General features: G+C 52.8%; 2 protein-coding genes across 4 annotated transcripts; one reads left to right on the top strand and one right to left on the bottom strand.

Moving 5' to 3' along the window:
- Nucleotides 1-2: 2 nt before the first annotated feature.
- Nucleotides 3-9,068, top strand: SNF8 (SNF8 subunit of ESCRT-II). Of its 3 annotated transcripts, none has more exons than XM_045488512.1 (8): nt 3-158; nt 525-575; nt 3,217-3,355; nt 5,148-5,252; nt 5,895-5,967; nt 6,938-7,079; nt 7,945-8,019; nt 8,844-9,068. In XM_045488512.1, exons 1-8 carry the CDS (start codon nt 105-107, stop codon nt 8,979-8,981), a joined length of 777 nt encoding a protein of 258 aa, XP_045344468.1. In that variant the 5' UTR covers nt 3-104; the 3' UTR covers nt 8,982-9,068. The 3 variants fall into 3 exon arrangements, with proteins under 3 accessions (XP_045344468.1, XP_045344470.1, XP_045344469.1); XM_045488513.1 differs by lacking the exon at nt 3-158 and adding an exon at nt 168-308; XM_045488514.1 differs by lacking the exons at nt 7,945-8,019; nt 8,844-9,068 and adding an exon at nt 7,829-7,935.
- A 1,379-nt stretch (nt 9,069-10,447) lies between these two features.
- Nucleotides 10,448-25,600, bottom strand: UBE2Z (ubiquitin conjugating enzyme E2 Z). Its single transcript, XM_045488511.1, has 7 exons — nt 25,157-25,600; nt 23,066-23,138; nt 20,929-21,116; nt 18,760-18,871; nt 15,458-15,570; nt 14,930-15,020; nt 10,448-12,540 (listed from the first exon to the last, which is right to left on the bottom strand). Exons 1-7 carry the CDS (start codon nt 25,471-25,473, stop codon nt 12,370-12,372), a joined length of 1,065 nt encoding a protein of 354 aa, XP_045344467.1. The 5' UTR covers nt 25,474-25,600; the 3' UTR covers nt 10,448-12,369.

Genomic DNA, 25,600 nt, shown 5'->3' on the forward strand with positions numbered 1-25,600 from the left:
GATGACGCGCGGCCCGCGCTTCCGCGTCGGGAGCCGGCGGCGGATCCCGGGACGCGGAGACCCGGGGTCCCGGCAGCGGGGCGGCCCGCGGGCCCGGGGCTGGGATGCATCGCCGCGGGGTGGGAGCCGGCGCCATCGCCAAGAAGAAGCTGGCCGAGGTGAGGGGACGAAGGCCGACCCACAGCCACCCCCGACCCGACAGAGACTGAAGTCTTGGAGCGGAGAGCTCTGTACCCTCAAATCGCCCCCCATCGCAGTCTGACAGCAGGCTGCTCGGGTCCCGGGGAACTGAGACTCTTCAGCTTCCGGTGGGTTGGAATGTCAGCATCCCCGGGTCCACCAGCCCTTTCCCCCCGCGTCCCCAAATTTGGCTACAGACCAGTCGTCTACTGTTCTTCCTCATCCCTCTCCCTAAGAAACACCATTTAAAAGACACCCTCCTCTTTTCATACTTCAGCCGGGGCAGTACAAGTGGGAGCCCCCAGGGCCCACTCTCAACTCACGCCGGTCTCTTTGTCTGACAGGCCAAGTACAAGGAGCGAGGAACTGTCTTGGCTGAGGACCAGCTGGCCCAGGTGAGTCGGTTGGAGGACTCCAGGCAGGAAGGGAGACCCGACCGGGTGGACAGGACGCCTTTGATGTAAACTATATTGTGTGGATTAACATTTTGAAATCTTTATTTATTTTTGAGAGAGAGTGTGAGCGGGGAGGAACAGAGAGAGAGGGAGACCCAGAATCCGAAGCAGGCTCCAGGCTCTGAGCTGTCAGCACACAGCCTCCCGCGGGGGGGGGCTGAACTCAAGAACCCCCGAGGTCGTGACCTGAGCTGAAGTCGGAGGCTTGACCGACTGAGCCACCGGGGTGCCCCGAGGTTGTTCGGATCAAACTAAAACTCGACTCTTAGGCACATCTTGGTTTCTGGACTGCTCAGACCATTTGCCGACTTGCTAATGACAGTGATAGCTGACATCTTTGAATGATTACATGCTTTCATCATCCCATGCACGTGCCCGTTTTTTCTCGACCCTGTCTTGTTCATTCATCCTGACAGTCCTATCGGGAGAGAGCTCTGTTCTTCCCAGTTTAGAATTGAGGACATTCAGGGGATTTGTCCAAGGTTACCTGGGTAGTAGTTGGTAGAGCCGTTTGACTTAGATCTTTGGAGGCTTTCACTTGACGTGCCGGGGGATAACATGAAAATATTGCTTACTCTGTGCCATCCGGCACCACCACTGTCCCTTCCAGAAGTATGTGTCAGTGATGGGGTGCGGAGCCTGCGGTTTCCTTTTCTAACACTTCCCTTTTCTGTCCATGCCCCGAGTTTACTCAGTTATGACGACTGGGGAAGGAGAGGAGGAAGCAGTTAAGCAAGGAAATGGGGGTCCTTGAACTGAGGAAAGAGACACAGCCTGTGCTCTTCAAAAGCTCCCACTCATAAGGGAGATGAGATACGGGAATCAAATGGAAATGGTGATTATAATGTTTCTAATATGTAGCAAGTGAGGAGTTGTTGGGCCAGGAGCGGTTACTCTCCCGGCAGGTAGAAAGTAGGCTTTGTTAATTAGAGAAAGGGAAGGAGTCACAGCCATGAGTCAGAAAATCCCCAGATCATTAGCACCGTAGCTTTGGAATGCAGTCTGGTAGGCCCCCACCCCTCCCTTAGGGATTCTTTTTTTTTGGAGTTGATTCCAAGAAGGTCCATGACTGAAAGATTAAATAGTCACTGCGCACCTAATTCATTTTCTCCTATTCAGCCTTTCTGTCAGTGGCTGGAGATTTCCCTCTCTCTGAATGCTGCATTCCCTCGTTTTTAAAAGCTTATTTAGAGAGGGAGAGAGAGCAAGCTTGCGAGTACTCATGAGGGAGAGAGAGGGAGAGAGAGGATCCCAAGCAGGTTCCTCCCTGCAGGGCTCGATCTCAGGAACCATGAGATCATGAGCTGAGCTGAAATCAAGAGTCAGATGTTTGATGGACTGAGCCACTCAGGCAATTCCACCCCCCCCCTTCATTTTTAAGACAAAATGGATTATGAGGTGCACCTTCAATGTAATGACAGTTTCTGTGGGAAAAACAAAAAGAAGGCACTACATTAGATGTGCCACTGATTGTTAGAGGCATCCTGTCTTTAGAACAGGAACACGTGGGGGGAAAAATGTGTTTTATTTTTTATTTATGTTTCTTTTTAAAATATCTTATTTGATTTATTTTTAAAAATTTTAATTTTTTTTTTAATTTATTTTTGAGAGACAGAGGGTGAGTGGGGGAGGGGCAGAGAGAGAAGGAGACACAGAATCTGAAGCAGGCTCCAGGCTCTGAGCTGTCAGTGCAGAGCCCGACATGGGGCTCGAACCCGTGAACCGCGAGATCATGACCTGAGCTGAAGTCGGCCGCTTAACTGACTGAGCCACCCAGGCGCCCCTAAAATATTTTTTTTAATGTTTTTTTTATTTATTTTTAAGACAGAGAGAGAGAGCATGAGTGGGGATGGGGCAGAGAGAGAGGAAGACACAAAATCTGAAGCAGGCTCCAGGCTCCGAGCTGTCAGCACAGAGCCCGACGCGGGGCTCGAGCTCACGAACCGTGAGATCATGACCTGAGCTGAAGTTGGACGCTCAACCGACTGAGCCACCCGGGCGCCCCTAAAACATTTTATTGTTAAGTAAACTCCACCCAATGTGGGGCTCAAACTCACAACCCTGAGATCAAGAGTTATGTGCTCCACTGACAGAGCGAGCCAGGCGTCCCCCAAAATGTGTGTTTTAGAATTGAGGAAACATAGCATCCTAGTCAGCTGACAGCAGAACCATGAAGGAGAGTTAGGGATAAATAGAGAAGGAACAAGGGGCGCCTGGGTGGCTCAGTCGGTTGAGCATCTGACTGCCGCTCAGGTCATGATCACGGTTCGTGAGTTCGAGCCCTGCATCGCGTTCTGTCCTGACAGCTCGGAGCCTGCTTCGGATACTGTGTCTCCCTCTCTGCCCTTCCCCTCTTCGGTCTCTCTCTCTCTCTCTCTCTCTCTCTCTCTCTCAAAAATGAATAAACATTAAAAAAAAAAAATTTTTTTTTAAAAGAAAGGGGGAATAAGAAACAGCATAATAGTAGGCCTGGAGGAAATGGGTTATTTTAGCCTTTGCCCTGCCACTGGGCCAGGAACTTATTTTTGACATCTATCACTTAGCTGGGCTGCCCCTAACCTCCTCCTTGTTCACCCTACAGATGTCAAAGCAGTTGGACATGTTCAAGACCAACCTGGAGGAATTTGCCAGCAAGCATAAGCAGGAGATCCGGAAGAATCCGGAATTCCGGGTGCAGTTCCAGGACATGTGCGCCACCATCGGGGTGGATCCTCTGGCCTGTAAGGAGTTGACAGTTGGGGTGTGGTATTCTCCTAGGGACAGGAGCGCATCTCCTTGTCATCACTGTTGTCAGGGCATCTTCTAGAAGGGCCTGCAGGGAGAGCCAGAGGATGTAGTCTTTGGTGTGGGCCTGGCAGGGTGGCTGAAGGCCCGCTTTGATGGGAAAGCTGGAGAGGCTGGAGAGTAGGCTGGTAGCCAGTGTGCCTGACCTCCCCTTGGATGATCTACAGTGGAATTTTTTAATGGTTTTTTTCCCCTATTAAAAAAGAATTTCGGGGGCGCCTGGGTGGCTCAGTCGGTTGAGCGACCGACTTCGGTTCAGGTCATGATCTCATGGTTTGTGGGTTCGAGCCCCGCATCGGGCTCTGAGCTGACCGCTCAGAGCCTGGAGCCTGCTTCAGATTCTGTGTCTCCTCTCTCTGCCCCTCCCCTACTCGCTCTCTCTCAAAAATAAATAAAACATTAAAAAAAAAAAAAGAATTTCATTTTAATGAAAGTAGCACGTAATTATGCAGTCGGTCAACGAAGGAGAAAAGAGAAAAACAGAAAATAGAAGTCTCCTGATCCTGTCCCCTAATTGCAGGGATACATATTAACAGTCTAAGGTTATCTTGCTGGACACATACATAATATTTATAAACTTTTTTTTTTTTTTAACATATTGGATTATGCTATAATTACTAATCTATAGCCTGCATTTTTTACTCCATAAACTATGGCCTTCAATGGATTTTTGAATGCCCGGTCTGCATATTGTTTTTTTTTTAACGTTTATTTATTATTGAGAGACAGAGAGAGACAGAGCATGAGCAGGGGAGGGGCAGAGAGAGGAGGAGACACAGAATCCGAAGCAGGCTCCACGCTCCGAGCTATCAGCAGACAGCCCGACGCGGGGCTCGAACCCGCAAACCGTGAGATTGTGACCCGAGCCGAAGTCGGTCGCTCAACCGACTGAGCCACCCAGGCACCCCTGCATATTCTTTTTTCTTAGCCTTGTCCCATTATATTTCCCTGTATGCTTTGGGAAAGGAAAACTCAGTTTCATAGTATCCTGGAGCCACTTAGCCAAACGGAAATGCCTTTTATAAGGCCCACCCTTTACAACTGTCTGAGCCTGTTTTTTTTTTTTTTTTTTTTTAATTTTTTTTTTCAACGTTTATTTATTTTTGGGACAGAGAGAGACAGAGCATGAATGGGGGAGGGGCAGAGAGAGAGGGAGACACAGAATCGGAAACAGGCTCCAGGCTCTGAGCCATCAGCCCAGAGCCTGACGCGGGGCTCGAACTCCCGGACCGCGAGATCGTGACCTGGCTGAAGTCAGACGCTTAACCGACTGCGCCACCCAGGCGCCCCTGTCTGAGCCTGTTTTTTAGCAGGAATTTCCAAGAGTTCAACTGTTTGGGGACCCTGAGTAGTAAATGGAGCACAAGGAGTTAGGCTAGGCAGGACAGGCTTCCTGCAGGATAGATGTTTTTGTTTTTTTTTTTTCTTTTAATTTTTTTTAACGTTTATTTATTTTTGAGACAGAGAGAGACAGAGCATGAACAGGGGAGGAGCAGAGAGAGAGGGAGACACAGAATCTGAAACAGGCTCCAGGCTCTGGGCGGTCAGCACAGAGCCCGACGCGGGGCTCGAACTCACGTACAGGGAGATCATGACCTGAGCCGAAGTCGGACGCTTAACCGACCGAGCCACCCAGGCGCCCAAGGATAGATGTTTTAATCTAGCTTTGAAAGAAACTATGGACATAGGCTCACATATGACCTAGACTGTTGGCTTTCTGTCTTTTAGCTGGAAAAGGATTTTGGTCTGAGATGCTAGGCGTGGGAGATTTCTATTATGAGCTGGGTGTTCAGATCATCGAAGTGTGCCTGGCCCTGAAGCACCGGAATGGAGGTGAGTGTGGCGAAGTCTCTTGACTGGGCTTTGGGCTTCCCTGAGAGAGAGAGAGAGAACCCTGAAAGATGAGCTTTTCCAGCCTTCAGTCTGCAGACCAGTGAGATCTCGAGAAACTGTTTGGTCTTCTGAAGCGTCTCAGCCGCTTCATGCCCTTGAATCTATACCAGGTCTCCATGACCAGGGGTAAATGGAATGGCCTGGATGATTGTCTCTGTTCTCTAGAGACCTTTGCCCGGGGAGGTCCAGCCCCTGGTTAGTATAGAAAACAGTAGGGAGGTAGGAGCTAAGGCCTTCTCCCCTGATACACAACGTGTCTGGGTTATGACTTTATCACGAGGAACTCTAGGTCTGCCCTGCCACTCCCAGGAAAGAAGGGTGATGCCGAGTTTCTGTGCTCCCCAAAACGTGACCTCCAAAATGGGCCTCCAGCGGCGTCCTCTTAATGAGCGCATCGAATGGGCTGTGTTGAAGTCAAGAAAGCAAGCGAGCTTAGACCCAGTTAGAAATCACTGGCCGTAAATAGATAACAGCCTCGACGTTGCGCGAGCGTTTGTAGCTTTTCGGAGATGCTGCTGCCTTTGCTTTTTTTAATTGGTTTGGTGTAGCGGACTTCATCTGCTTTCCTGTCCCCTCCAACAGGTCTGATAACTCTGGAGGAACTACATCAGCAGGTGTTAAAAGGAAGGGGCAAATTCGCACAGGATGTCAGCCAGTAGGTCGTGCCTTCCAGTCCCTTGGAGTGTAGAAAAGCCTTTCTAGAAATCACATGAAATCTTTTCTCTTTACGGCTCGTATGTCTGGGCTTCTTTAGGAATCATTTTATTCCAACATGTTTTTTTAGAATGCCAAAAGTGCACAGATATAAAAAACCAAAAACCACCTGTAACTTCTCCACCGAGAGATTACAACTGCCAACGTTCCGGTGTATTTCCTTCTAAGCATCATTTATTTATTTTTTTCATGTCTATGTAATGTATTGTTGCCTTTTTTTTTTTTTTTTTTTTAACTTGGGGCTGTGTAGACTCTGGATTACTTGGGGTGCAGGAAGCTAGCGCGCCCGCACAGAGAAAGGCTGGGGAGAGGGGTGGGGGCCAGAAGATGGGGGGAGATAGATTGATCTGGTTCACCAGCCTCTCTGTGGGACCTCAGGGTGAGAAAAGTTTTAAACAAACAAAAAGAAATGCTGTCAGTATGTGGGCTGGGAAGAAATGCTGTCAGTATGTGGGCTGGGTATACGAACCCACCATGTTGCGGGTTTTCTTTTTCCCTGGTTTGAGTTAGTGGGGAACTAGGGAAAAGCCACATGGCAGTAATCAGCCGGGTGGCCCTCTAAAATGGAGAAGCGTTTTGCACTTGGCCGCAGTCCACGCCGCTCCCTGCTGTCCCCTGCCTTTAGCTCCTTCGTTCACATTTCCTCACGGGCCCCCGTAGGCGTATTTTTGACCTCTGTCTGGAGTTAGGATGGTCTGCTGAGTGCGCGGGCTGATCGCCGGGCACCGTCTCCCTTGACTGGCAGCGGCACCATTTGGTGCCCTTTGACCCCGCCTCTTCGCTAATGTCACTGAACGTCGCCCGCCCTCTTGGGTCTTCTGTCGGGTCGTCCTGCCCAGGGCCGAGCCGGAAGTGCGTCGTTGCCAGGTCCGCCCGGCCCAAGGTGTTTCAGCAGCGTTTCCTCCCCTCAGAGACGACCTTATCAGGGCCATCAAGAAGCTGAAGGCGCTCGGCACCGGCTTTGGCATCATCCCCGTGGGTGGCACCTACCTCATTCAGTCTGTTCCGGCTGAGCTCAATATGGACCACACGGTGGTGCTGCAGCTGGCGGAGGTACCGTGGGCCTCGCGAAGGGCCAGGGCTCGCACGTGTGTGGGCGGGGCGGCCTGGGCGGGGCTTCTGGAGCCGCGGGGCGGGGTGGGGGGCAGGGGGGCGGGGCGGGGAGGTGGGGGGGTCTTCTGCCCAGACTGTCTAGCGGATGCACCAGTCAGACCTGAGCTTCTTTAGAAGACGTTTATTGAGCAGCTACAGTGCCAAGCACCGGGCCAGGCTGCGGGGCGCAGAACGACGGGTACCACGTGGTTCCTGCTCTGCGGGAGCTTACAGTCTAGCGGAATAGGCGGACATGCAGACAACGAACTGTATTTTCTTGGGTAGACGGGTTCTTTGAGGTCTTCTTAAAACTGGGTGTCGATTCCGCAGAACAAATGTGTAATCTTGTTTACCGTTCCCCCTGTTCCTCAGCACGTTCCCCCCCCCCCCCCCCCCCGCCCCAAATCCTTACCATGGCTTTAGGAAAGAGGGGTTCGGGTTTCTTAAATCTATACCCCCGAACAAAACTCAAGAAGGAGGGGGCTTTTCTCCCTGGGGAATGGTCACCGTCCCTTCCTGTCCGTTCATTGTCCTGAATCAGATCATACTCCAAAGTTCCCTGACAAAGTCTAATGTTTTAGTACCAGGGACCCCACTTTTTAAGACTCACCCACCCCCCCCCCCCACACACACACACCTCGTCACCCTGAAAGTTGCTTCTCTCTCTCTTTGCTGGGACTTCTAAACATTATTTTTCTGTGCTCTCATAGGCTTCGCCCAAGGGCACTTCTTTGTCCCGTGTGGGTAAACCCGTTGTTCCTGGGCGGATGCTGGGCTCTTAGGGAAAGCACGCTGTTCCCTGACTCCCCATCCCTCCTTCCTTCAGAAAAATGGCTACGTGACCGTCAGCGATATCAAAGCCAGTCTTAAATGGGAGACCGAGCGAGCGCGGCAAGTGCTGGTATGTGAGTTTTGGAAGGGCCCAGAAAAGATGGGCCCCAGATGGGAGGAGGAGGGCGGACAGGCAGCACACGGGCAGGACCTAGCCTCGCTCCGCTGGCCTCTTGCCTTGAAGGCCCACAGAAGTGACCCCACGTCTCTGAGGGTGGCCCTGAGAGGTACAACTGAGGCAGGCTCCTGACTGCGGCAGGCGAGCCCCCCCCCCCCCACACTCCCCCTCCTGTCTCCCAGCCTGTAGAGCCTGGTCAGACCATTCACGTAGTTTGTATCAGTAGCTTGTATCAGAAGTAACGCTGTTAATACAGAGTGAGGGGGTTGTGAACTACTTAATGACACATCCACGATCATATTCTGTTACATTGCATGTTGTAGTTACAGTTCTATAGATACAGATTTCGTGGCGCTAACGAGAGGCCGATGTTACGGAGAAGGAGCAGGAGACTGTAAACCCTGGCCTTCAATACCTTCCTCCTCATCCTGGCAGTTAAACTAGATCTCCTTTTTTTCTGGAAAGCAGGGTAACAGAAACATCTATTTAATGCCATGGGGCACAACCAGCCCCGCTTGGGCCTCTTTCCAGCTGTAGGAATGGGGAGTCCATTCTCAGCTAACACAGCCCTTTCGTTAACTTCTCCCTAAAGGTTTACCCTTAAGGTAACGGACGCGGAACTAAGCACGGTGGCTCCCATTGTGTAAACACGGGAAGGCACTCGTGTAGATGTAGCCTGAAAACCCCACTGGAGCCGAAACAGGTGTGGGGGGTTGTCAGTCTACCCTACGGGGGCTCCCTTGTCCCAGAGGATTCTTCCTCCCCGTTCCCTCCAGGAACATCTGCTGAAGGAAGGGCTGGCCTGGCTGGACCTACAGGCCCCCGGGGAGGCCCACTACTGGCTGCCCGCTCTTTTCACGGACCTCTACTCCCAGGAGATTACAGCCGAGGAGGCCAGAGAAGCCCTCCCCTGACTCTGGGAGCGCCCGGGGGGTGGGGGCCCAGCAGCTGGCAGGGAGAGGAGGGGAGAGCGGTTGGCGAATAAAACCCGAACAACTTTGCTTTTGTCTCTGTGTTCTTTCAAGAAGAAAGAGTTCCAAGTTTTCTTGCGCCCTCTGTACGCTTCACCCATTGGCTTGTTTTTTCTTAAAGTGCCTTCCCGTAGCATCTTTAGTGGAGAAAACCTCATTTATCCAGTAAGGAGGACCCGAGTCACACAGAACAGCGAGCACGGAGGGAAGGACCTCTACGGGCCGGTCTTCCAAGCTCACAGCAAAGCTGGGTCTAGAACGAAGGCTGTCCGCCTCCTGGCTCGACAGCCTAGTCTCTCTCTAGCCCTGAGGCATAAATCACAGCCCGCTGGCTCAAAGCTGGTCCCTAGAAAGATGTTTTGATCTCAAACCAGCAGACCCTAACGGACCCGTTAAGTCATAGCCACTCGTCCGGTCTCATCCAGCTTCCTTGAGGCCCTGCAGGTTCTGACAGACACGGCTGAGTGTGAAACAGAGGTCAAAGTCAAGTGGTGGTTAGAGGAAACCGTGGAATCTGGGGGAACTGACCGACAGTGGCCCTCCACGGTGGTTGTTCTCCCGTTTCCTAGTGGCTTTCCCTCTCCCGTTGCTCACCGGGTCCCTCTAGCCTCAGTGGCGGCAAGGGCATTGTTTACTGAGCACCTACCCCACCTACCCCATTTGCGAACCCCCTCTAATCCTCACAACTTTACTTGGGTAAGTAGGTCTCCTTAACGTCTCAGGCGAAGGGTCCAAGTCCTCTCCCAGAGGCCACCAGGCGGAAGAAGCAAAGAGAAAAGCCAGAGCCTAGGTCCACTCCCACCAGACCCCCTCACTTTCCCGTATCCTGGCTGCGCACGGCACGGGGCGGCATTTCGTGAAGTTTCTCCCCACGCCCGTGGTCAGCCAGGAGGAAAAGCCTCTGCGCCTCCCTTTACCCAGTAAGGACGGGGGTGTGGGGCGGAGGCTGCGCGAAGCAGCGTCTCCACGGTCTCCGAACGCTGGGCTCCTGAAGGCTGGTTAAGTGCCGGAAAACAGAAAACCCAGTGGTTTGGATTATCCCGAACGTGGACACCCTATCCTTACCAGGGGACACTCGGGCCAAGCCCAGGTGCCCAGACTCGAGGCCTGCCCGTCCTCGTGGGACCTGTATCTCTCTGGAAGCGGCTGAGGCCGAGGTGACACTCCTCTCCTTGGCGGCCCGAGGGGGGCTCACGAAACTCTCTTCTCCTTCTGGTGGGCGGGAAACTGGTCACCAGCAGCCCTGCATCCATCTACCCAGGTCACGTAGCCGGGAGCTTCCAGCTTCGACAGTTCACTGAGCGCTTTCTTCCTCCCTGACGGTTCCAGACCCAGGGGAGAGGTGTGGTTGTCGAGGAGACCCACGCTCCCTTCACGCAAACCCTCCCACACCCACAGGCGCTTCCTCCTTCTGCCAAAACAAACTTTATTGCACCAAAAAGAAAAAAAACAAAAAACAAAAAACTTCATTTATGTACAGTCAGATATAAAGACATCTCTTTGACTCCTGTGCATATATTTCCTCAACTCAAGATTAGGGCGTAAAAGTCGGGCCGGTATGCCAGACATGCTCTGCCCATGGCAGGGCCAAGGAGAGGATTGTCACTTGAAAGTGGGAACACTTAAAACGGATGACAGACGACCACTGGACCAACAGACCAAGGGCATTCTTCTAAGCCCTGCGCTAGCTCTGGGAATGGAAGAGGGAAATGGGAAGCAGGGTCCCTCTTTTGAGTCTCGTTAAGAGACTCAGCCTTCGGTATCCAAGATAAACTTCCGTTCCCCAAGCCCACGTCCTGTCCAGTTTCTCAGCTTCCTGCCCTCCCAAGTAGGACATTCTCCTTTGTGCCCCCCACCCCCGGAACTCCCCCAGGGAAGTCCCACCACGACCCCCAGGCAGACGCCTCCACAGCAGCGGGCGGGGCAGGTACGCCGTCTCCTCTCCCTTCTCCCTTCCACGTGGCTGGATGCTGCCTGAGGCCCTGCGTCACATGGGTCACCGACACCCCACTGGGAGCCTTAACAGGAAGAATCCGGAAAATGCGGGGCGAACACACCAAAAAGGGGAAGGCTGGATTCCCTCAACGCCCAGTACCACAGGGCACCTAAAGCCCATTTTTCCGAGCCAACCGGCTAAAGAATCACTGTAGCTAGATACAGAGAAGCGACACAGCCAGGGGACACCCCTTAGAGCCAGAGGCAGAGCAGCTGGGAGGGAGAGGGAGGGGAGTGGCGAGAAGGGGAGCCCAGAGTCCCAGCCACCCCCCACCCCCCGCCATTGGCTACCTTGCTCCCCACAGGTTCCTGGGCATTGAAGTTGAGGCGGGGGGGGGGGGGGGGGGGGGTGGCGTGGGAGGGGCTGGGGTGAAAATACACAAGGACAGCCAAACGGAAACACAACAGGACGAGCATCAGTCTCCCCGCCGCACCCCGCCCTCAGAAGTGCCCTCATCGTGGCTACTAGCCTTTTTGAAAATCTGTAAGAAAACTATTCTATGTAGTGGCTCCAATCCCATATACACAGCAGCTGGCTGTGTGGGGAACTTCTCAAATCAGTGATTGCGGGAACAAAATCAGCCTCTCAGGGTGCCCGTGCGGCCTTTAACCAAGACGCGGTTCGGTCCCGGTGCCAGTCCCCTTCTGTCTTCAATCCGGGAAGGGGCGCGGGAATGCGGGGCAGAGGAGAAAGGTGCTCAGGTGCTAGGTAAAGCTTACTGATCAGCAGCCTAGACTCCACCACTGTTCCTTCTCTTTGGTCTGTCTAGAACAGTGACTATAAATTAGGAAACACAAAATTATGCTGGCCCATGGGAAGTAGTGGGAGAAGAGAGGCAGGGGGGAAAAGGGCGCTGGGAAGCCCTGCTTCGAGACTGCGGACAGACAGACAGACAACCACCCAGACTGCGTAAGTGTCACAGACAGCCCCTCCCCCCCCAAGCTCCCTTCCAGATAACCCCATACGTCGCGTGGGCACACTCCCTCTCGGAATTACAGCCTGTCTCCCACCTATCCCTAAGGAGCCGGCCCTGTGGAGAGGTGTGTCGGTTGCCGTGTTTTTGCCAGAGGGCCTCGCCCCGGGTGCTCCTGCATAGGTACCTGGGCCCCTGCTATGGGATGAACGTGGCCCCGGATGCTCGAGAGCCAGGGAGGTCAGATCAGGAACGGCCTCCCCGCTCCCACACCCTGGGATCCGAGCTTGCTCGGTTCTTGCCATCTTGCAGGATGACGTCACGTCTGGAGGGAGATACACACTGCCTCTCCGTCCCTGGGGTGGGGGGGAAGGGACTTTGCTGGGACTCTTGAGTGGGGGAAGGGGAGAAGGGAGCAGGGTCTAAACCCTCAGGCTCCCGTGCAGGTCTGTCTCTGTCCCAGACGAACTGCTATCAGAGTCCATTTCGGCGTTCTCATTATGGAGCCTCTCCAGCACTTTCTGACGAATCAGTCCCAGGCGCATCAAGAGGGACTGGTAGTCAAAGTGGCCACGCTTCTCTCCAAAAGGGTCCTGCGGGGGAAAGGAGACAAGCGGGATGGAAGATTCAAGTCTGGACGGCTCACCCTAGAGACAGCAGCTCCGGGCCCACGCAGGACGCCCGCTCCGCTTCCGAGTCCCGGGAACGGAGGAGGGCGTTGCACCGACAGGGGCCAACAGCGGACGACATGACACAGGACTAGTTCAGGAACGTTATGGCAGGTGAACCACCCCAGACAGGTCTGGCTGGGGCCAACATGAAAATGTACTTTTGTTCCCTGAAATCAAGCCACTATGCGGGAGGTCAGAGGAAAGGAGAGGTAGATAAGGAACAGAAATTGAAGACCAGAACCGTAATCATGAAGCGTGCCTGGGTTGGTTTTCAATTCACTTCACAAAAACCACACGAGAGAAAAATGATCCTCCTTTCCCACACTCAGCAAAGGGGAACTTGCTTTTCCAACGTCACAGGCAGGTCGAGAACTCAGGAGCTCTGACTTCCAGATTAAGCACCCGTGCACTCTTCCACGGACACCTGTCACCACCTCCCTGTCCAGGTTTCTGGGCATGACTCCAGGGCCACCCAGCTCAATCCTAGATCAAAGATCTCCCAACACTCTGCAGAGAGGGGTTCACTGTCCCGAGAGTCTCAAGAAGAACTATGGTTGGAGTGGAGGGCAAAAACAAAAGGAATTTAAAATGCCACAGAGAGAACAGGGCGGGCAAGCAGCGGGGCCGGGGTTCAGGCGAGGGGACCGCCTTCCTCGAGAGTCCCGAAAAGCCAGCCGGTTTTCCCCTCACGTTCTGCTTCTCGCACATAAACGCCTTCCACACTCTTACCCAGACGTCACCCTCAGGGTCAGGGGCCAGGAACACAGATCACAGTCCCCGGGGCTCCAGGGCGTTGCCACTTACGAGGGTTACACTCCGCCAAGGCTGGACGCCACACTCCCTCCGAGGCGGTCAATTTTTCAAACCTTCCCTTTTTCATCCCGGGCTCCACAGCCACCCACTTCCCTCCTCCCCAGACGCTGCTCCTCCCTCTCCTCTCATCACGAGTTATTTTTCCTCCACAGGGTGAACGATGGAAATGCTTTTAAATACCAGCACTAAGGGTTCCTGAAACCATGGGAGGAAGCACCTCCCATGTCCTCTAAAAACGGGGTTGGGAAACAAGTTAACCCTGAGCCGCCCCTGCCCTCCGAGGTTGTTTCGTTTTGTTTGTTCAAGTAATCTCTACACCCAACGCTGGGGCTCAAACTTCCAACCCTGAGATCAAGAGTCGCACATCCTACCCACTGAGCCAGCCAGGCGCGCCTGCCCTGTGAGTCTGCACGTGGCAGGTGGGTGGAAAGTCCGTGAAGGAAGGAAAGGGACACCGCCATTTCTAAGCAGCAGCGCAGGAAAGAAGACATTCACCCCTGCGGCTGGTGGCGAGGACCGGGCGGGGGAAATGGCTCAGAAAGAGCTGGGGAGGGACCTCAAGGACACGCCAGCCACTTACCCAAGTCAGCAGGATTCTAAAGCAAGATGGCCAGTGAATGACCCAAAAGACACAAGACCTGGTCCTCGGGAGAGCAGGAGTCTCGTCCTCTTAACAACCGGGTTTTTTTATATTTGAGACCATTTACAATTTGGTTTAGTAAGAATCTCCTCTTGAAAACAAGTCTAAACTCTGCATTCTTTTTTTTTTTTTTTAAAGGAGTTTTAAAGTTTATTTTAAGAAAGAGAGAGAGCACGTGAGAGAGTGCACTTGAGAGGGAGGGCATGAGGAGGGGAGGGAGGGAGAGAGAGAGAGGGAATCCCAAGCGGGTTCCGCACTGTCAGCACTGAGCCTGACGTGGGGCTCGATCTCACGAACCCAGAGATCTTGACCTGAGCCGACGGAAGCCTAACCGACTGAGCCACCCAGGCGCCCCTAAGCGCTGCATTCTTATTGGAAGTGGAAAGTACGTTTCCCCGGTAGAGGCAGAGACTACACGAGGGCTTGCTATCTTTTGCCACGGGAATCCTCCAACCCACAACGCCACACATCCAACGCTTCCCTCGGCCTCGTTCTCTGAGCACCCCTCTGACCTAGGGACCGAACTCCAATAGGGGATTCGCCCTTGTGATCGAGGAGATTCCCAGAAGGCAGAAAGCTCTCTCGTTTGAAAAGACTACTACGAAGGGAAGGCATTCCAGACGAGCAAGCAGGACGGTTCGGACTCTACTCGTGAGCGCCTCGTTTAGGCCAAGAACGGAGAAGGGATGCCGTGTGTCTCAGGCAAGGCAGTCTCCTCTCTGGGCCGCGGCCGCTCAAACTGGACCAAGCTGCTCTCGGCTCTGACTTCTGAGAGCCGCGGGCGCTATCCTTGCCGGGGCGGGGGGCTTACATGGTCTGCGGGGAGGCGTCTGGAGTCAGTGGCAGGGGCTGCGTTACCTGCATAGTCTGGCCCTGAAGGTGCAGCCGATCTTTGCAAGCCACCTCATAGAAGTCGTAATACTCCAGGAAGGACTTCTCCATCACCCCTCTGGAAAAGAGGCAGAGAAGCTGACGTGAGGAACACGGCGGGGGAGGGCTCCCCCCTTCGTCATCTAGCCTCGCTGCCAAACCAAGTAAGAGTTCCCGAGCCCGGGTGTGGCATCCTACAGAAATCTTTCGGTGGCAAATGGAAAAAGGAACAGCCGACGGCCCGTGGCTGATTTCTCTCCTACCTTAGGGATGATTCAAGGAGAGTGACTGTTAATACTTTCCCAGCAGGCTCGGCACTCTCCCAGGAAAGAGAAGCTCTCCAAACTTCCTCTCGAGTAACCCTCGGGCACGAGCCACATCTTTCCTTTTTCCGTATCTCCCCTGGTGCCCAACGCTGGATTTTGCCCCGAAGACTCTCAAAGGTACGAACCAGCTAAACCTCCAAAAAGAACACCGAGTACCAAGTGGGTACTGACTCTCCTGACGCATACATACCGTAAAGGTTCAGGGCAGGGACACTTTCCTTCCATCATGTCGCAGACTGCCACTCTGATGGTCTCATGCCGAATACATTCATTGTAATTTTTGCTGTCTCCTGGATGCCTCTCCTGCAACGTTAACAGATACCAGAGTATCCAAGTACAAAATTTAGGCAAAGAGAAAAGTCAACAGGAGGAGACTTCACGATGAGCATGGGGCACGTGACCCACGCAGACGAATCCAGAGAACACCTTTCCGGCTGGGTGGCAGATCCTCGAAGAGCAACCAAGTTTTTATTTTTGGGACCATTCACCTCCCCCGCCACGCGGGCCAATACCCATCCTCCGTTACGGGTCACTCGACCTGTAAGCAGCAACCTAGGACCGTCACCGTTTTCCTAACGGTGAAACGAGAGGCCTCTGAGGTCGATTCTGTGGGAAAGAACCAACGGGAGGGATGGTGGCGGGACAAAAAAGGCACACTTATCAGGAGTCTCAGTGAAGAACTCTATAGACACCAGGATGCTTCCCGGTTAACTCCTTTTCAGGTCTGCAGGGATCCGCCATCACTGCACCAACTAATATGAATCTATCGAAGGGGAACTTGAATCTTCCAAAAGAAAACTCCAACTTGGAGAAAGCCGGTATGAGCGCACGGGTATAGACGGAAGGGGGTACAGTTTTCCATCCTCGTTAACTCTTCCTTTACTCTCCAACGCTCCTCCTGCCACCAGCCCGGCAATCAGAACCCTGGCCTCTGATTAAAAACCCAGCACGAGGGGCGCCTGGGTGGCGCAGTCGGTTAAGCGTCCGACTTCAGCCAGGTCACGATCTCGCGGTCTGTGAGTCCGAGCCCCGCGTCGGGCTCTGGGCTGATGGCTCAGAGCCTGGAGCCTGTTTCCGATTCTGTGTCTCCCTCTCTCTCTGCCCCTCCCCCGTTCATGCTCTGTCTCTCTCTGTCCCAAAAATAAATAAACGTTGAAAAAAAAAATTAAAAAAAAAAAAAAAAAAACCCAGCACGAACAAGAAAGAGATACACACCCTCGGCCCATTGCCACGGTTTCCAAAATGCACCACGGTGAGATCACAGGGGTGCCGTGGGGCGTGTTGAACGTTTTGAGGAGAGCACACTTTTTATTTTTGGGACCATTCACCTAGTAGTAGTGCCCACCTGTCAAACACCACGCAAACTACTAGCTGGCGCTCAGCAGGTCAGTTCTCTGAACCCCAAGCAGGCTCCACGCTGTCAGCACAGAGCCCGATGCGGGGCTCGAACTCACAAACCATGAGATCAGGGACCTGGGGCGAAATCGGGAGTCGGACACTTAACGGACTGAGCCACCCAGGCGTCCCCTGGTGGGTCTGTTCTTTTCTTACCCGCATTATGTTCTTTCTGGTGATACGTTATCTTTGGGACGCTGGACTGTCAGTGACTACTTTGATAAACAGCAAGTAGCACGTGAAAACAGCCGGGAAGACAAATGAGGACAGTGGATCTCATCTGATTCCGAGATCTTCAAAGTTGGGTGGGGCCCAACAAGGGTACTCTTCCTGTCATTAAGCCATTTTAGTCACTTAAGAAAGAAGGTGCTTAGCCTTAAGACTTAAGAAATGGGGGCGCCTGGGTGGCTCAGTCGGTGAAGCATCCAGCTTTGGCTCAGGTCATGATCTCACGGTTTGTGGGTTTGAGCCCCACGTCGGGCTCTGTGCTGACAGCTCGGAGCCCGGAGCCTGCTTCGGATGAAGTGTCTCCCTCTCTCTCTGCCCCTCCCCCACTTGTGCTCTGTCTCTATCAAAAATAAATAAACGTATATAAAAAAAAAAAATAAAAAAGACTTAAGAAATGGATCAGCTGGGCACTTCCTTCCTTCTGGGGAGCTGTGAAAAAGCCACCTGGACACCAGGGGGCTGTGAAGTGAGAATGTTTCGGGGTATTAAGAATAAAAGTCACAGGATGCCTGGCTGGCTCGGTCAGCAGAGCGTGTGACTCTTGATCTCAGGGTTGTGAGTTGGAACCCCACAGTGGGTGCAGAGATTACTTAAAAATGAAATCTTAAAAAAAAAAAAAAAAAAAAAGAAGAAAAGAATCAGTCACCTCTGTTGAATTTCCAAACAAGGAAACACCTTAAAATCAGCTCCTTGGTTAGTGAGTAAGGCCCTTTTCCATTTCTACCGAAGCCTGAAATCAAATACACTGTTTGGAAAGGATGGTTTTGGGAGTAACTTTTGTTCATTCTTAAAAGGTACTTCCCTTTGTTCCAAACAGTTTAAAACTCAGTTAACTGTTTTAATCACCTAGACAGAATTATAATCTTTGGGGATTATCACTGGAACTCTTTTCTTGTACTCATGAGTAATGCTGGCAGGCAGTTTTAAACAATGGAAGAACGCTGGGTTCCAGGCAAATGCTGGGTTCTACCACGATCTGGGTGTCTTTGTGAAAGTTAATCAACCTCTCCACGTGACCAACACCTCATCTGACAGTAGGGATAACAACATCTACCCCGAACAGAGATTAAATGAGATACTATATATAAAAATTCGGCAGTAGCTGGCAAATAGCAAACCTTTGGAAAATACGACTTTCCTCTGCCTTCTCTTCGGTAGCATTGACTAAAATATTCTTTTTTTCCTTTTTTTTTTTTTTTTTAAGGTTTATTTATTTTGGGAGAGTGCGTGCACGCATGAGTGGGGGAGGGGGAGAGCAAGAGAGGGAAAGAGAGACAGAGAGAGAGAGAGAGAGAGAGAGGGAGGAAGGAAGGGAGGTGGGGTGGGAGAATCTCAAGGCAGAGCCTGATGCAGCCCGATGCAGCCCGATGCGGGGCTTGAACCCACGAACCATGAGATCACGACCCGAGCCAACATCAAGAGTCGGGACACTTAACCGACCGAACCCCCCAGGCGTCCCTTGACCAAAAAATGCTTGCCCTGGCTAATGACCAGCTCCTGTGGCTCTTTAGGTAACAGCACCTGGTAACTCCGGGAGTAGGAGTCACTAGGAAGTACCGTAAGGGGGTACTGGAGAATGGACACGTGCAGAAGAACCCACTGGCTGCAAAACAGCCCCCAAAGCAGGCTTAGAATTAATTTCCGGATGACTCCACTCATCCCCACGTTGCAGATTCACCCAAGTCACGTGGCAAGAACTTGACGGTGTTATCAGGGCTTACGAGGAAAAAAAATTCATTTTTAAGGGGCCCACGAACCAGCTCCCTTTTCCTCCTATGGTGACAAACAAATAGGACCCCGAAGCAGACCTCTCTGATCTCTTCAAACCCAGTATTCTGCCCACAGTTCCGCGCCCCGCCCCGGTCTTACCTGCTCAAAGCCAGGCTCATTGTGATAGGGGTTCTCAGTCATTAGGGACTGGATAGAGATGAGCACAGAGGAGATGCTCTGGGCTGGGCTCCAGGCAGGGCCGGTCCACGTACTGCAAAACACAGCAGAGGGGAGTAGCCGGGTGAGGCCAGCGCGAAGGCCGCCACGGACTAGCGCACCAGTACCCTGGGGCCTGGCCACACCACAGCACCATCAGTGACTCAACGTTTCTCTTTCACTATTAATGCTCTGGAATTTCCCAGCCTGTCTCACCCTCATTCCCCAGAAGTCAGTCAACTGCCTAATCCTCTTATCAAGTGGGACAAAAGAAAAGAGGGTAAAGCAAGCAAGATAACTCTGGAGGGATTTTCATTGGCCTAAGAAAGAAACAGTAACCAGGGAAGGTTCCATTCATCAAAATGAAAGGAATAAGGTAAGAAAACAGCCTCAAAGACAGTCTAAATGTTAACCTCTGTGGATCTCAGAGCTTCCTTATTTAAGGGTGGTGAAGGAGTCAGGAGGAGACAGAAGCGGAGATACAGGCACAGAGGGGCCCCGAGCCATCTGATTAGAGGCCACATTGGTGGGGGGGGGGGGGGGGGGTTGATCAGGGATCCCATTCTGGATCCAGCCCCCAGAGAGCGTCAAATTCTCTGAAGACTACAGAAGGCTGCCAAAGGACAGGAAGGGGGTAAGGGGCATTTCTACACTGCAGAGGGTCTGAAATAATAGAGCTGCAAAGCATCCAGAACAAGACCGGTCCTCTCCTCCACATACGTGACTGCGTATCGGAGGAGGAAGGCAGCTTGGACATGACATTTCTTAGCTCAGCTGGCACCTGATCTGGAGGCTGAACACAACCTAAGCCAGGACAGGCTTGTTCAAGCTGACTGGCCAATCTTCTACCCTATGACGCTTCATGGGGAAAGTTCACAATGTCAAGGTAGCTTCTCCTTTTCTACCCACCCGTTTCTGCCACTTTCACCCTGCCATCTTACTTCCCCTGTTTCTACTGTGGGCTGTTGTTTGTTCAAAACAGTTTTATCCTGGCCTAGCGGAGAACTTCGTACAGAGACGCTGTCACGCACAAATGTCACACGGAAACAACGGAGTGCCTCACCACTGTGGGCTATATATACCGCTATCCTCCAGCAGAGACAAAAACCCTGACAACATCAAAGATCTCTTTAAGGGCAGCCTCTTTTGAAGGACTTCCTCACTGCCACCATCACAGAACACATCCCTGGATCGAAGAGATTTAAAGAAAAAAAAAAAAAAAAATCCTGATCTCCAGTTTGATTCAGCTGCCATTTCCCCCACGCACACTGGGAAACATGCTGGACAAGACAGACATTGCTGGACAAGAGAGAAAACAGTACCGCCGGTTTGGGCAACTTTCCCAACTTCAACCTGTACTTGTTCTCTGCCCTAGGGAAATTCACCCACACGAGAAAGACCTATCCAGAAGACATTAGAAGATGTTTCCCCTCTGAACTGGTAACCCCCAAAGGGCAATGAAAGGGAACGAGTGAGAACTGCACGGAGCAAAATCTCAGTAGCACCCAGACTCAAAATGTTCCTGGAGCTGGTTTCTGACCTGATGTGATTTCCAACCTCGTTTTTCATTCAGCTGTTAACATATCAGAATCGTGTTCATCACTACCACCGCCTCCAAAGCCACTCACTGAGAGACTCAGAAACGAGACACCCACAACCTTACATGGCACAGACCCGCAGCCTTTCTCAACCTGTTGGGGAGAGAGGTTAAGCCCTGAGGCCCTAAGGGAGTGGTTCTCAGGCTGGACTGCGCCAGACATCGCCTGGAGGGCTTGGAAGACACGGACTGCTGGGCCCTACCCCTGGAGTTTCTGATGTGCTAAGTCTAGGGTGGAACCCCAGAATCTGCAGGGCCACAAGTTCCCAGGTGCCGCTGGCGCTCAGGGAGAAATCGCTCCGCTGAAGCATCCGTTGTGGGTCATAAATTAACTTCTCTCTTTTGTACCTAGAATGATATATGGTTGTGTATCATCCTGGGGAAAATTGAGGAAACAGTCACTCCAGTCATTTGCCGTGTTCCGTGCTTCAGACGAGGAACCCTGGTTGATACAGGCTGGCCTGCAGTAATTATTTGCTAACAACCAACTTGGCCACTTAGAAGTCTCCTCTTACCCTAGAATACTCAAGCAGACTTTCCCATTGCGGTAGAAGTTGGGGTTAAACCTCACTGTGTTATTGCCCGTTGTCATCAGTTTGACCCGAGGTGGGTGGATGGGATAGTCGGGCGGACACCGAAACACGAACAGGAAGAAACCCCCTTCATAAGGAGTGTCAAATGGGCCTGTGATCAATGCATGAATCTGCAAAATAAAACCCCATCTCAAAATTGTGAGGTGATGTCCCATCCCAACCCCTCCTGGCTTCCACTTGCTACCCACACCAGAGGCAGGACCTTCACCTGGTATCCATCCTCCATATCCTCACCGTGCAGCCTGAACAGCCTGTCCTCACTCATACCGAGAAGTTATGTCTGGAATTCTGAGAAATCCCACTCCGGTAGAGGGGCGCCTTACTCAGGGATTACGGTTCTAAGGTTAGAGCCCAGGGTGGAGATCGAATCGCGTCAAAATCACCCTCCCTCGAGGGTCCCTGAAAACTCCCTCGCGGCGTGCTTTTTGTTTGGGCCTCCCTGATCAGTGTTAGATATAACAAATGCAGATGGAACACCGCTGTGCGAGTTAAAGTAGGCATCTGTAAAATACTATCCTAGCGTGTTTGATTTTAAGAAACGAATACATGTTTTCACGGAGTCCGTCCGTTTGGATCTGCCTAGGTTAAACATGCCTATGAGGCAACTCCACCCTGTTCACGTGGTACAAAGCTGGGGGTGGGGGGTGTAAGATGAACGGAAAAGAGCAGAGGGATTGGTGGCCACGGCACCAGTGGCAGTCACAGCGCAGAGCTGAGGGCTGGGGCTGTGACGGAGGCCGAGGGTGTCCGCTTCCTCTGCATAGGATCAAACCGACTGTGGAGGATGTGGCTCAGGCAGCCTCCAGCTGGGTCAAAGACACACAGAGTAACGGGGAAAACTCAGGGTCCATTTGGAGCCATCAGACCATCCCCAGAAATTTCCCCGATACTGTAGGTTAGTTTAAAAAGGGAAAAAAAAAAAAAAAATCGGCAACACTTAAAACAGAACGCTAAACTCTTTTCCTCCGGCCACAATCTTTGAACGAGCTTTCCTCTCCTGAAAGGAGGAAAAGGTGAACGGACCCCGTTATATTTCTTTTTCTACAAAGGCTCCTAGGCATTTAGGTTTGCTCAGAATTTTAACAGCAAGACGAAAGAGGCCCTGCAATCCAATGCCTCAGTCCCAACTCTGCGCGGGTGGCACCCCGGATTATCTTTTTGCCCTCAGTCATTTGGAATAACAAGCTCAAATGGCATCAACATGACATCAGTTCTGGGACCCAGGGGACTAGCATAGGAACAGTGACACTTGACTGAGGACAAGATGTCCCAGGAAAAACATTTCCAACCACATAAAAAGAAAAAAAATCAATTTACAGGGAAACCTATTCAAAACAAAAAAATAGATATACCAACACTAGAACGTCTGAACTTTTAACTGTAAGGGAATGTGAAACTACGGAGAGTTTCCTCGATTTAGGAAATCTGATTTCTTCACAACATCAGATCAAGTGAACATTGACTCCTCGGGGTAGAGCACTCAATGACAGAGAGGCCTAGGTATCCATGCCAAGGGAATTTAAGCTTCCTCCATGTTTATGCGGAGGACAAGACAGGAATGGCCTTTGGGATGGAACGGATATTCGACGGTAACCAGTAAGGACAGGAGCCTGAACAAGGCCCTTTAAGCATAAACTGCTTACTCAGGCTCGCCCCATCCCAACCTTCTCCGCATCTGATTTACAGCACCTTACTTAAAAGCCAAGAGTGGCAGGATGGGGGAAGAACTGGGTAGTTAAAAGGAACAGGGTGATCATATAATTTATCAGCCAAACTGGAGCATTTTTGAGAGTGAAAGAGTGTCCTGACAATAGTTAGGCTGGGACAAGAGGCATCAACAGGGATTTTCCAAGCCAGACCGACTGGCACCCAAATAAAAGACACCTGTTCAAGTCTCTGCTCCACCTCACTGGGTGACCTTGGGCAAGCCACGGACTCTCTTGGGATCTCGATTTATTCATTTCTGTAATCAGAGATGTGGGCTGGATAATCTTTTAGGCTCTTCCAACTTTCTGGGCCCAATTTCCCAGTAGCCCCCAACCCCTTCCGAGTTACATACCTTAGTCATGTCAACAGTATCAGGAACAACGAACATTCCTGGAGGAGGCTCCTTATAAATGGACATGATATCCCTGTATAACACCAAGAGGAGGTGGGGAAGGGAGTGAGGGAAAGGAGAAAAAAGGGGAATCCCTTGAGCAGAACAGTTGTTATCACCTCAATGAGGCCAGGGTTTGAGAAAGTGGTGCTTGGTACCACAAATGTCTGTACTGTCTCGCTGGCTGAGAAACCTCAGCTGAGTACTCGTCAGGCAAGCAGAGAGCGGAATTATTATCAAAAGGGCATTGTTTCCTCAGGGGGAGGGGGAAAAAAAAATCAGAGATCCCAATGGCATCAGATGTCACCCTGGAAAAGCCACATCCCATTTACTCTCTCTTCCTCCCACAGGGCAATTCATTCACTCCCCACCTCCGAGATTCCCAGGTACTACCGCTGAATGCTAAATGAAGAGTGCTCAGTAGCTGGGGAGACATCACCAACTCCACTAAGAAACGAATGCTGTAAACCATACAGTGGACCGTTGTTGGCAAGGGGACTGTAGGAAGCAAGTGAGCTAGCGAGGGGCAGTAATGGTCTCCCTGCCCAGGAGTCCAAGGGGGGGGGGGAGAGATCTCTTCAGACTGGAGTGGGGGGGGAACGGGAGGGGGAGGAGGACCCTCTGAAATAGCCGAGAATCTCACACCGGGAAGGAGAGAAGGACACGCAGCGGCTGCTGTAGACGGGAGGATTTGTAGGGTGTATTGCACAACCTAGAATGCATCAGCCGTCAGCAAGGGTCTAAAGGACATTCTAGGTGGGAAAAGCCTGGGGACTTGCTAGGGTACATAGGGACATCAAGGGTACACAAGTGACAGAGCAGAGGGGAAAAGGTACTGGCGCAACTCACAGGTAAGTCAGGGATGGAAGCCTGTACAGGAGTAGAGAGGGGGGTGCTGAGGTTCTGAAGTTAGAGGTGGCAACCCGGATAGAGCTGGCATGTGTCAGGCACTGGGCCAGACACTCCACACACAGCGGGCTGCTCAATTTTATCACCACCTTGAAAGGTAGGTAGAGACACGGGAAGGGACTCCGAGCGTGGGGGATGGGACTACCCAGGGGAGGATGGCTGCAGTGGGGGGTACGGGGAGAGGAAGAGGCTGGTCATCAAGAAACAGGTCTCAGGATTAGAAGCAGCTAAAAAGCATTACTCTTTTCCTATGCAGTAAACACTACGCCAAGCATTTTTGCAAAAAAACATTATCTATTAAATGATAGGATCTAAGGTCAGTCACCCAAGAAATAGGCACAGAAAGGACTTGGGCCTTTGTTCCTATATTTGAGCAGGGTGGATTTGCTTCAGAAAAGTAAACCAGATGACCCAGAGGGAAAAACACAAGAAAGTCTTGAGTGGGATATTACAAGCCAGAGTGAGACTCGGGGGGGGGGGGGGGGGTTAGAAAGCGTGCGTTTCCTGGAACAGGTGTGAGAGAGGACAGCTTCGGGGTTCTGCAGAAGTGATTCAAGGGGAGACTGCGGGTACGTGAGAGAAGCGATCCAGACTTGGGGAGAGGGTCTGAAGAGATGGGGAATAAAAAGAAACGTTGGCCTCGAGTCTGAAGCCAAGGAAAGCAAGCCGTGTTACAAACGGGGCTCCGGAGGAGACGACGCGGGGGTGGGGGGGGGGGGCGATGGGTGGGGCCTCCGGGCAGCATCTAGCGAGGCTGGGGTGGGGAAGGGGGGAGAGAGGCGGCGCGGAAGACGGGAGGGGGTGTTGCTGAAGCGCGAAAGGGTCGGGTTTCGGGCGGGAGGTATGGGGGAGGGTATGGGCCACAGAGACGAAGGGCTCAAGGGAGGGAGCCGAGGGGCGGGGTCGGACCTGGGCACTCGAGGAGGGGTTTGGTACGTGTGGAGCTGCGGGCGGGGGAAGAGGGGACTTGGATCGCGACGTTCCGGGCTGGCAAGACGTGGGCCTTGGAGCTGGGCCGCCGCGAGGGAAGCGCGGAGGCAGCGGGCGGCGGGGCGGGGGGGGGGGGGGGTAGTGGGTAAAAGCGGGGGCGGGGAAGGTCGAGCCCCGGAGCTCGGGGCTGGGGGAGGAAAAACCCCGGCTCACCGCTTGATCCGAAGTAGACACTGCGGCGCGGTTCGCTCGCCGTCCCAGTCGGAGCTGAGTGTGGGGTCCCAGTGGCTAAGCAGCGCGGCCCCGTGGGCAGCGGCCGAGGGCGGGAGCCCGGGCAGCGGAGCCAGGCCGCTCCCCGGCCCCCCGGCCCCGCCCGCTGCCGCCGCCGCCGCCCACACATCCGGCAGGAAAGGCGGCCCGAACCCGCTGCCGCTAACGCCAACAACACCGGCGACGCCGCTCGCCCCGGGGCCTGCCGCCCCGGCGCCCGCCGTCGCCGTCGCCGCCTCCTCAGTTGGACTCTCCGCCATCGCTGCTTCGCTTCCGGGACTGCTCGGCAGCACGTCCGCCGACCAGAGCGGCCGCTGCTCCCTCCCGCTCCCGCACCACCGAGAGCCGGGCCAGAGTGTCCCCACCCTCCGCTTCCACAGCCCGGGC

Source organism: Leopardus geoffroyi, chromosome E1 (genome assembly GCF_018350155.1).
Source record: "Leopardus geoffroyi isolate Oge1 chromosome E1, O.geoffroyi_Oge1_pat1.0, whole genome shotgun sequence".
Classification (NCBI taxonomy): domain Eukaryota; kingdom Metazoa; phylum Chordata; class Mammalia; order Carnivora; family Felidae; genus Leopardus; species Leopardus geoffroyi.

Excerpts from the sequence above, each read along its gene's own strand:
- UBE2Z (XM_045488511.1), bottom strand. The coding sequence starts at position 25,473 with ATGGCGGAGAGTCCAACTGAGGAGGCGGCGACGGCGACGGCGGGCGCC. Across the intron at positions 23,139-25,156 it reads TGTCTACTTCGGATCAAGCG|GGATATCATGTCCATTTATA; the intron begins GTGAGCCGGGGT and ends GGTGTTATACAG. Across the intron at positions 15,021-15,457 it reads CCCTGCCCTGAACCTTTACG|AGGGGTGATGGAGAAGTCCT; the intron begins GTATGTATGCGT and ends CCTCTTTTCCAG.
- SNF8 (XM_045488512.1), top strand. The coding sequence starts at position 105 with ATGCATCGCCGCGGGGTGGGAGCCGGCGCCATCGCCAAGAAGAAGCTG. Across the intron at positions 3,356-5,147 it reads CGGGGTGGATCCTCTGGCCT|CTGGAAAAGGATTTTGGTCT; the intron begins GTAAGGAGTTGA and ends TCTGTCTTTTAG. Across the intron at positions 5,968-6,937 it reads TTCGCACAGGATGTCAGCCA|AGACGACCTTATCAGGGCCA; the intron begins GTAGGTCGTGCC and ends TCCTCCCCTCAG.